The sequence below is a fragment of the Oncorhynchus kisutch genome, linkage group LG25 (genome assembly GCF_002021735.2).
Source record: "Oncorhynchus kisutch isolate 150728-3 linkage group LG25, Okis_V2, whole genome shotgun sequence".
NCBI classification, from domain to species: Eukaryota; Metazoa; Chordata; class Actinopteri; order Salmoniformes; family Salmonidae; genus Oncorhynchus; species Oncorhynchus kisutch.
In genome coordinates this window covers 9,593,095-9,603,550 of record NC_034198.2, presented here as the reverse complement: position 1 = coordinate 9,603,550, position 10,456 = coordinate 9,593,095, and the positions used below count along the sequence as shown (strand labels likewise).

General features: G+C 44.2%; 1 protein-coding gene across 1 annotated transcript; it reads right to left on the bottom strand.

Moving 5' to 3' along the window:
• Window positions 1–2,524: 2,524 nt before the first annotated feature.
• LOC116357428 (uncharacterized) lies at window positions 2,525–10,052 on the bottom strand. The gene is made up of 13 exons (XM_031804575.1): window positions 10,033–10,052; window positions 9,882–9,892; window positions 9,054–9,616; window positions 8,792–8,918; window positions 7,947–8,458; window positions 7,671–7,797; window positions 6,815–7,359; window positions 6,539–6,665; window positions 5,683–6,227; window positions 5,407–5,533; window positions 4,551–5,095; window positions 4,275–4,401; window positions 2,525–3,087 (listed from the first exon to the last, which is right to left on the bottom strand). Exons 1-13 carry the CDS (start codon window positions 10,050–10,052, stop codon window positions 2,525–2,527), a joined length of 3,939 nt encoding a protein of 1,312 aa, XP_031660435.1.
• Between the last annotated feature and the right edge of the window lie 404 nt (window positions 10,053–10,456).

Here is a 10,456-nt window from a genome sequence, read left to right as displayed (position 1 = left end):
TGCTTACATTGTCTGCCAACACTCTGTCCCGAATCTCTGTGAGTTTTTTGCCATTGCTTCTGGTGACCATATCAATGATTGCAGTTTCCTGCACAGCAGTGAAAATCCTACCTCTCCCGCCTGTAGGAGGTAACCGTTTTTCATGCCTGGTCCATCCCTGGCAATCTTCTGCAGATATGTCCAGGCATCCAGCCTTCATTGCGTCCAGGAGGGACAATTGATCATGTGGATGGTGGTCATAAACCTTCCACCTCCATAAGGAAAATAATTCCTCTATGGGGTTGAGGAACGGAGAGTAAGGAAGGAGGAAAAATGACATCATCCTGGGATGGGCTGCAAACCACTCTGTGACTGCAGGAGTGGTAAAACAATTACAAGTAGGTTTGGAGGCTTTGCTCAATACACTTCTGTAATGTGCAGTTCAGTCAGATGCCCTTGCAGAATGCACATCTTACCTGTTGTTTTGCCGGAAATTTCTCAGAATAGATGCCACTGTTGAGTGTTGCAGATTTGGCTGCACTCTCAGACCAGCCTCTCTCATTGATAGATCATAATATATTACATGATCAATTATAGTAGCCCTAATCTCATCTGAGACTACAGCTCTTGATCTTCCTCTCGGTCTTCTTCCACCACTCATATGTACTCCTCTCCCTCTCCCAGCCACTCTTCTTCCTCTGTCAGCCACTTCTCTATCTCTGGCTGGGTCCATGTTTACATTACAGTACAGCATTATTCCTAAAATGTCCCCTTTTGTATAGATGGTAATGAAATTGAAAGACTAACACCTGGGTGGGTGTTCATCTACAATGGGAATCAGCTGTGGTTGGTGTAATTGTTTTGATAGAATTTCATTTTATAGATTTGGAAAATATTTCAATTCGCTATTACTGTAGAAATGTAGCAAATGTATGTCTTATTCAATTTTGGGTAATTTTAGGTTTTGATTTTAAGTTGAACATTTTTGAAAAGTGTATGTAAACATGTGCAAATTGGCCTGTAGGTACATAGAGTTTTGGTGGTGGTTGTGTCTGAGTGAGAAAAGAGTTTATGAAAATTGAAAGATGTAGTCATTGAATGCATTTTGTGCCAAAGCAATGAAAAATGATCCATAGTTTAGCCCACATAGACTGCTGTTATGCTCACTGTGTGAAGAGTTTTGAAAAAGTGACCTAAGTATTGAGAAATGGGTCCGAGCGATTGTAAAAAAACTCTAAGTTTGTGATGAAATGTGAATTGAAACTGTAAATAGTTACAAAAAAATAACAATACAAATGGATTGCTACTGTAAATAGTAAAAATAGTCATTGAATGAAGACATAATAAAATATTTAATGAGGAAAAATTATAGAGAAATATTTAACATGCGAAACTCATGTTAAACAACATCTGGTGTGTGTGTGCGTGCGTGTGTGCGTGTGTGTGTGTGTGCATGCGTATATGTGTGTGTGCGCGCCCGTGTGTTTGTGTGTGAGCTGAAGTCATCCTCTGAAAAGCTGGTTAGGTTCACACCATCAAATCATCTTCGTATATGCAGCAGAAAAGTCGACGGAAGAATCTCATGACTCTGCTTTTCTTTGGTTTAATGACCACAACATCTTCTGGAAATGAGAAGGAGAAGATCAATCACAAAAAAAAACTTAAATTAGTTACCAATTAGTTAGTTATAAAACTGTCATGTTAAAATAAAACAATAGCTAATACCTTATATTACAGAGGGAAATGAAAACCTGTCAAAGTGATCTGTGTTAATGTAACTCACCTGACTGGAGGTCAACTGGTTCATCCGTAACCTTAAGGTGGACTGGATTAGTGGCCAGGGGTGTTGTGATGTTGTCCACCTTAACTGGGGCATCAACCAGGGGTGTTGTGATGTTGTCTATCTTAACTGGGGCATCAACCAGGGGTGTTGTGATGTTTTCCACCTTAACTGGGGCATCAACCAGGGGTGTTGTGATGTTGTCCACCTTAACTGGGGCATCAACCAGGGGTGTTGTGATGTTGTCCACCTTAACTGGGGAATCAACCAGGGGTGTTGTGGTGTTGTCTATCTTAACTGGGTTATCAACCAGGGGTGTTGTGATGTTGTCTATCTTAACTGGGGCATCAACCAGGGGTGTTGTGATGTTGTCTATCTTAACTGGGTTATCAACCAGGGGTGTTGTGATGTTGTCCACCTTAACTGGGGCGTCAACCAGGGGTGTTGTGATGTTGTCTATCTTAACTGGGGCATCAACCAGGGTTGTTGTTGTGTTGTCCAGCACTTTGTCATGGATAGTGGTCATGGGCTTTTTGATGTCTGGAAGTGACAGGGGTTGAAGCAACTCCAACACCTTGACAGGGTTAGGGACAAATTTGTCGGCGATTGCCAGGTTCATGTCCACAGACTGAAAGAAAAATATGAAATATTTAATATAGATATTATTTAACATAACATTTACAACATTGCAGATAATTTTTTTTTTTTTTTACCAATATTGACAACAATACATTTTTGGATCAGAGACAACTGAATGAGTGGACTTTAATAACCCTTGCTTACTCCATTGCTCCCTGAATCTTCAGCCTTGTCGACGTCTGCTGCTGAGAGGAACATCTTGGGGTACAATTTCTTTGCAAACAAGGTGGCCAACACTAAACATCTCTCCTCATCACATGTGAAGGCTTCAATCCCCAGGCACTGGGATGATGGGCACCTCTTCATGTACTCCCAGTCTAAGGTGTAAGCCCAGTACTGCTTACTGTCAGAGTCGGTACACTTCTCCAGCTCCTCATTAACGATGTTGCCGAATCTGTCAGTGATGCTTTGAAACAGCGTGCAGATATGATCGGCAATAGTGAGGAACTCTGACTCAAGGTCGTCTGATATAGGAGGGTGCCTCTCCAAGAATAGCAGGACCATTTGTTTCAGGATGATTTTCGTGCCAAAGCCCTGCATGGCATTAGCGGCGAAGCTTGGCGATGCGGTGCAGGATGTCAGGGGAAAGCCTGAGGGTGGAATGCAGGGTGCTGGGGAAAATCCTGGGGGTGGAATGCAGGGTGCTGGGGAAAAGCCTGGGGGTGGAATGCAGGGTGCCGGGACAAAGCCTGTTGGTGGCGGACAAAATTAAGATCAGTCTTACATAAAAACTAGAAGTGGCACTCTAGTGTCCTTTTCACCTCAGTTAACACCTGATGTACTTAACAAAAGTCACCTCTCAACAGGTGGTCTAGGTATGTCATGACATAGCACAAGTGTGGGGGTGGGCCATTTCTCTTTTGTTCTATATTGCTTCTTTATTGTTCCTCAAGAAAGGGGGGCAGCCGATGACATCACGGATCACCATCAGACCAACACCTTGAATAGCCTGCTCCTTGAAGTTGGCAGTTGTCTCTAAGAAACTGTATTTTGCTAAAAACGTATTATTTTCCCCTTGAGAGCAATAGTCGCCAACCTTTTCTGAGTCAAAATCACTTTCTGAGTCAAGATCAATTTCTGAGTTAAAATGCAAGTCCAGATCTACCGCTCAGATTTTTTTTAAACATGACTTTAAAAAAGGTTTACCTATGCAACATTAACTATTTCTAAACTGTTCTGTAGCAATGAGATTTGTTCCGTAGGCTGTAGGCCCAATACATTATGACTGCATATTGGCTATGCTTGGATTGGCCTGCCAACGTTCAAATCAAATCATATCAAATCAAATCAAATCTAATTTTATTTGTCACATACACATGGTTAGCAGATGTTAATGCGAGTGTAGCGAAATGCTTGTGCTTCTAGTTCAACAATGCAGTTGTTGATCTGTTGATCTTTTCACACCGTGTGTTTAAATAATATATTTATATATTTTTTTATATATGATAACACTGGTAATAAGATAATGTGTTCTATTATTTGGGAGGCAAAGCTGAGTGAGCATAATAATTCACTATAATTTTTTTACAGGACTGATGGTCAGGTTGGGGGGAGGGAGAAGCAGTGAGGCTGCCTCTCAACTGACTCCTCTGCACTCCAGCTGAGGGTGAAACTCAAGGCCCACTGCATTATTTCCACCTCATGCACCAATTCATTTGATTCATTGCGATTGGCCGGTTGGTGACCACTGCTTTAGTGTGTGTACTTTACTGGATTTATACTTGGGATATCGCTTTTCAACAGGAAAAGTTCAACAATCTCTGGGGGACGTCTTTAACTTAATTACCAAACTGTCTAGTTATAAAACTTTAGCCAATAAGTTACATTACAGTGAAAAATGATCACCTGTCAAAGTGATTGTGACAGTGTAACTCACCTGACTGAAGGACAAGTGTTTCATCCAAAACCTCAAGGTTGACTGGATTAGTGGTCAGGGGTGTTGTGATGTCTACCACTTTGACAGGGTTAGCGGTCTCTAGGATTGCCAGGTTCAAGTCCACAGACTGAAAGCAACAAGGACACAATATTTACCAGAACATTTGCTGCATTTCATATCTACTTTTTCTCAACATTGACATTTATTTGTATTTTTATCAGAGATAATTTAATGAGTGGACATTCATAAAGATAAACACTTGAAATCATCGCTTACTCCATTGCTGCCTGAATCTTCAGCCTTGTCGACGTCTGCTGCTGAGGGGAGCATCTTGGGGCACATCTTCTTTGCAAACAATTTGGCCACCACTAAACATCTCTCCTCATCACATGTGAAGGCTTCAATCCCCAGGCACTGGGATGATGGGTACCTCTTTATATACTCCCAGTAGAAGGTGTAAGCCCAGTACTGCATACTGTCAGCGTCGGTACACTTCTCCAGCTCCTCATTAACGATGTTGCGGAATCTGGCAGTGATGCTTTGAAACAGCGTGCAGATACGATCAGTGATAGTCAGGAACTCTGACTCAAGGTCCTCTGACGCAGGAGGGAGCCTCTCCAAGAATAGAAGGACCATTTGTTTCAGGATGACTTTCCTGCCAAAGCCCTGCATTGCATTAGCGGCAAAGCTTGGCGACGAGGTGCAGGTTGCCAGGGCAAAGCCTGGGGGTGGAATGCAGAGTGCTGGGGAAAATTCTGTTGGTGGGGTGCAGGGTGCCGGGGAAAAGCCTGGTGGTGGGGTGCAGTGTGCCGTGGAAAAGCCTGTTGGTGGCGGACAAAGTGAAGATCAGTCTATTGTTGAGTTTTTTACATACATCTTTAGTGATTGACTAGGAATGCCTTGGAGATCGACCAGTCGATTGCGATTGGCCGGTTGGTGACCACTGCTTTAGTGTGTGTACTTTACTGGATTTATACTTGTGATATCTCTTTTCAACAGGAAAAGTTCAACAATCTCTGGAGGACGTCTTTAACTTAATTACCAAACTGTCTCGTTATAAACCTTGAGCCAGTAAGTTACATTACAGTGAAAAATGATCACCTGTCAAAGTGATTGTGACAGTGTAACTCACCTGACTGAAGGACAAGTGTTTCATCCAAAACCTCAAGGTTGACTGGATTAGTGGTCAGGGGTGTTGTGATGTCTACCACTTTGACAGGGTTAGCGGTCTCTAGGATTGCCAGGTTCAAGTCCACAGACTGAAAGCAACAAGGACACAATATTTACCAGAACATTTGCTGCATTTCATATCTACTTTTTCTCAACATTGACATTTATTTGTATTTTTATCAGAGATAATTTAATGAGTGGACATTCATAAAGATAAACACTTGAAATCATCGCTTACTCCATTGCTGCCTGAATCTTCAGCCTTGTCGACGTCTGCTGCTGAGGGGAGCATCTTGGGGCACATCTTCTTTGCAAACAATTTGGCCACCACTAAACATCTCTCCTCATCACATGTGAAGGCTTCAATCCCCAGGCACTGGGATGATGGGTACCTCTTTATATACTCCCAGTAGAAGGTGTAAGCCCAGTACTGCATACTGTCAGCGTCGGTACACTTCTCCAGCTCCTCATTAACGATGTTGCGGAATCTGGCAGTGATGCTTTGAAACAGCGTGCAGATACGATCAGTGATAGTCAGGAACTCTGACTCAAGGTCCTCTGACGCAGGAGGGAGCCTCTCCAAGAATAGAAGGACCATTTGTTTCAGGATGACTTTCCTGCCAAAGCCCTGCATTGCATTAGCGGCAAAGCTTGGCGACGAGGTGCAGGTTGCCAGGGCAAAGCCTGGGGGTGGAATGCAGAGTGCTGGGGAATATTCTGTTGGTGGGGTGCAGGGTGCCGGGGAAAAGCCTGGTGGTGGGGTGCAGTGTGCCGTGGAAAAGCCTGTTGGTGGCGGACAAAGTGAAGATCAGTCTATTGTTGAGTTTTTTACATACATCTTTAGTGATTGACTAGGAATGCCTTGGAGATCGACCAGTCGATTGCGATTGGCCGGTTGGTGACCACTGCTTTAGTGTGTGTACTTTACTGGATTTATACTTGTGATATCTCTTTTCAACAGGAAAAGTTCAACAATCTCTGGAGGACGTCTTTAACTTAATTACCAAACTGTCTCGTTATAAACCTTGAGCCAGTAAGTTACATTACAGTGAAAAATGATCACCTGTCAAAGTGATTGTGACAGTGTAACTCACCTGACTGAAGGACAAGTGTTTCATCCAAAACCTCAAGGTTGACTGGATTAGTGGTCAGGGGTGTTGTGATGTCTACCACTTTGACAGGGTTAGCGGTCTCTGGGATCGCCAGGTTCAAGTCCACAGACTGAAAGCAACAAGGACACAATATTTAACAGAACATTTGCTACATTTCATATCTCCTTTTTCACAACATTGACATATATTTGTATGTTTATCAGAGATAATTTCATGAGCGGACTTTCATAAAGATAAACACTTGAAATTATCGCTTACTCCATTGCTCCCTGAATCTTCAGCCTCGTCGAAGTCTGCTGCTGAGGGGAGCATCTTGGGGCACATCTTCTTTGCAAACACTTTGGCCACCACTAAACATCTCTCCTCATCACATGTGAAGGCTTCAATCCCCAGACACTGGGATGATGGGTACCTCTTCATATACTCCCAGTAGAAGGTGTAAGCCCAGTACTTCTTACTGTCAGAGTCGGTACACTTCTCCAGCTCCTCATTAACGATGTTGCGGAATCTGGCAGTGATGCTTTGAAACAGCGTGCAGATACGATCAGTGATAGTCAGGAACTCTGACTCAAGGTCCTCTGACGCAGGAGGGAGCCTCTCCAAGAATAGAAGGACCATTTGTTTCAGGATGACTTTCCTGCCAAAGCCCTGCATTGCATTAGCGGCAAAGCTTGGCGACGAGGTGCAGGTTGCCAGGGCAAAGCCTGGGGGTGGAATGCAGAGTGCTGGGGAATATTCTGTTGGTGGGGTGCAGGGTGCCGGGGAAAAGCCTGGTGGTGGGGTGCAGTGTGCCGTGGAAAAGCCTGTTGGTGGCGGACAAAGTGAAGATCAGTCTATTGTTGAGTTTTTTACATACATCTTTAGTGATTGACTAGGAATGCCTTGGAGATCGACCAGTCGATTGCGATTGGCCGGTTGGTGACCACTGCTTTAGTGTGTGTACTTTACTGGATTTATACTTGTGATATCTCTTTTCAACAGGAAAAGTTCAACAATCTCTGGAGGACGTCTTTAACTTAATTACCAAACTGTCTCGTTATAAACCTTGAGCCAGTAAGTTACATTACAGTGAAAAATGATCACCTGTCAAAGTGATTGTGACAGTGTAACTCACCTGACTGAAGGACAAGTGTTTCATCCAAAACCTCAAGGTTGACTGGATTAGTGGTCAGGGGTGTTGTGATGTCTACCACTTTGACAGGGTTAGCGGTCTCTGGGATCGCCAGGTTCAAGTCCACAGACTGAAAGCAACAAGGACACAATATTTAACAGAACATTTGCTACATTTCATATCTCCTTTTTCACAACATTGACATATATTTGTATGTTTATCAGAGATAATTTCATGAGCGGACTTTCATAAAGATAAACACTTGAAATTATCGCTTACTCCATTGCTCCCTGAATCTTCAGCCTCGTCGAAGTCTGCTGCTGAGGGGAGCATCTTGGGGCACATCTTCTTTGCAAACACTTTGGCCACCACTAAACATCTCTCCTCATCACATGTGAAGGCTTCAATCCCCAGACACTGGGATGATGGGTACCTCTTCATATACTCCCAGTAGAAGGTGTAAGCCCAGTACTTCTTACTGTCAGAGTCGGTACACTTCTCCAGCTCCTCATTAACGATGTTGCGGAATCTGGCAGTGATGCTTTGAAACAGCGTGCAGATACGATCGGTGATAGTCAGGAACTCTGACTCAAGGTCCTCTGACGAAGGAGGGAGCCTCTCCAAGAATAGCAGGACCATTTGTTTCAGGATGACTTTGGTGCCAAAGCCCTGCATGGCATTAGCGACAAAGCTTGGCGACGAGGTGTAGGTTGTCAGGGCAAAGCCTGGGGGTGGAGTGCAGGGTGTTGGGGCAAATTCAGGTGGCGGGGTGCAGTGTGCCGGGGAAAAGCCTGGTGGTGGCGGACAATGTGAAGATCAGTCTTACATAAAAACTTTAAGGCTTTATTGTTGGGTTTTTTACATACATGTTTGGTGATTGACTAGGAATGCCTTGGAGATCGACCAGTCGACTGCCATTTGCCAGTTGGTGACCACTGCTTTAGTGTGTGTACTTTACTGGATTTATACTTGGGATATCGCTTTTCAACAGGAAAAGTTCAACAATCTCTGGAGGACGTCTTTAACTTAATTACCAAACTGTCTAGTTATAAACCTTGAGCCAGTAAGTTACATTACAGTGAAAAATGATCACCTGTCAAAGTGATTGTGACAGTGTAACTCACCTGACTGAAGGACAAGTGTTTCATCCAAAACCTCAAGGTTGACTGGATTAGTGGTCAGGGGTGTTGTGATGTCTACCACTTTGACAGGGTTAGCGGTCTCTGGGATCGCCAGGTTCAAGTCCACAGACTGAAAGCAACAAGGACACAATATTTAACAGAACATTTGTTACATTTCATATCTCCTCTTTACCTCTTTATTTTTATCAGAGAAAATTGAATGAGTGGACTTTCATAAGGATAAACACTTGTGATCGTTGCTTACCCCACTGCTCCCTACTTCATCCACATTAAAGTCTTCCACTGAGAGGAGCATCTCTAGCTGGAGATTGTTCAGCAATATTCTGCCGATTATGTTGGCCACCACTAAAAATCTCTCCTCATCAAATGAGAAGGCTTCAATCCCCTGGGGTGATGGGTACATCTTCATGTACTCGCAGTAGAAAGTGTCAGCCCAGATGCTCTTACTATAAGAGTCGATACACTTCTCCAGCTCCTTGTTGACGATGTTGTTGGATCTGGCAGTGATGCTCTGAATTAGAGTGCAGATATGATCTGCGATAGTGAGTGGTGGGTGGCAAGAGGCCGGGGGAAAGCCTGGTGGTGGGGGGCATGACGCCGGGATAAAGCCTGATTGTGGGGGGCAGGATGCCTGGGCAAAGCCTGGTGGTGGGGGGCAGGATAGATGGGCAAACCCTGGTGGTGGGGGGCATGATAGAGGGGCAAGGCCTGGTGTTGGGGGGCATGATGCCTGGGAAAATCCTGGTGGTGGGGGGCAGGATAGAGGGGCAAAGCCTGGTGTTGGGGGGAAGGATAGAAGGGCAAAGCCTGGTGGTGGGGGGCATGATAGAGGGGCAAAGAATGGTGGTGGGGGGCATGATAGAGAGGCAAAGCCTGGTGGTGGGGGGCATGATAGAGGGGCAAAGCCTGGTGGTGGGGGACATGATGCCAGGGAAAAGCCTGCTGGGAGTGGGCATGATGCCGGGTCAAAGACTGGTGGTGGGATGCAGGATGCAGTGGCAAAGCCTGGGGGTAATATGCATGGTGCCGTGGCAAAGCCTGCAGGTGGAATACAGGGTGCTGAGTGTTTTACCACAACATTCCCTTGAAATTAGAAGGAGAAAATCCATCTCATACAAACACAACTTATTGCGAAACTGTCTATTTTCAAAACATTAGCTAATAAGTTATATTACAGTAAGACATGGACACCTATCAAAGTGATCCGTGTCAATTTAACTCACCTGACTGGAGTCGTGGTCATGGTTGTTGTGATGTTGTCCACTTTGACGGGGTTAGTGATTAGGGGTGCTGTGACAGACTGAAAGCAACAAGGACATCATATTTAACGTAATATTTGCGACATTGCAAATCTTCTTTTTACCAACAACAACAACAACAAAAATGTTTTGTATGAGTGGACCTTCATAAAGATAAACACTTGTAATCATTGCTTACCTCACTGCTCCCTGAAGCTAGTGTCCCTTCATCCACGTCCTTCAGCTGAACTGAACGCCGTGGACAGTTTTCAGCAAGTTGCAACATTGAAATGCAGAAATAAGCACTTTTCCATAAACAAGCTCTAAATCATGTTTTGATGCACTCTGGATGTCCAATTTTTGCTGTGCTGGCTATAGTTGAGATGAAATGAACGCTGTGGACAGTTTT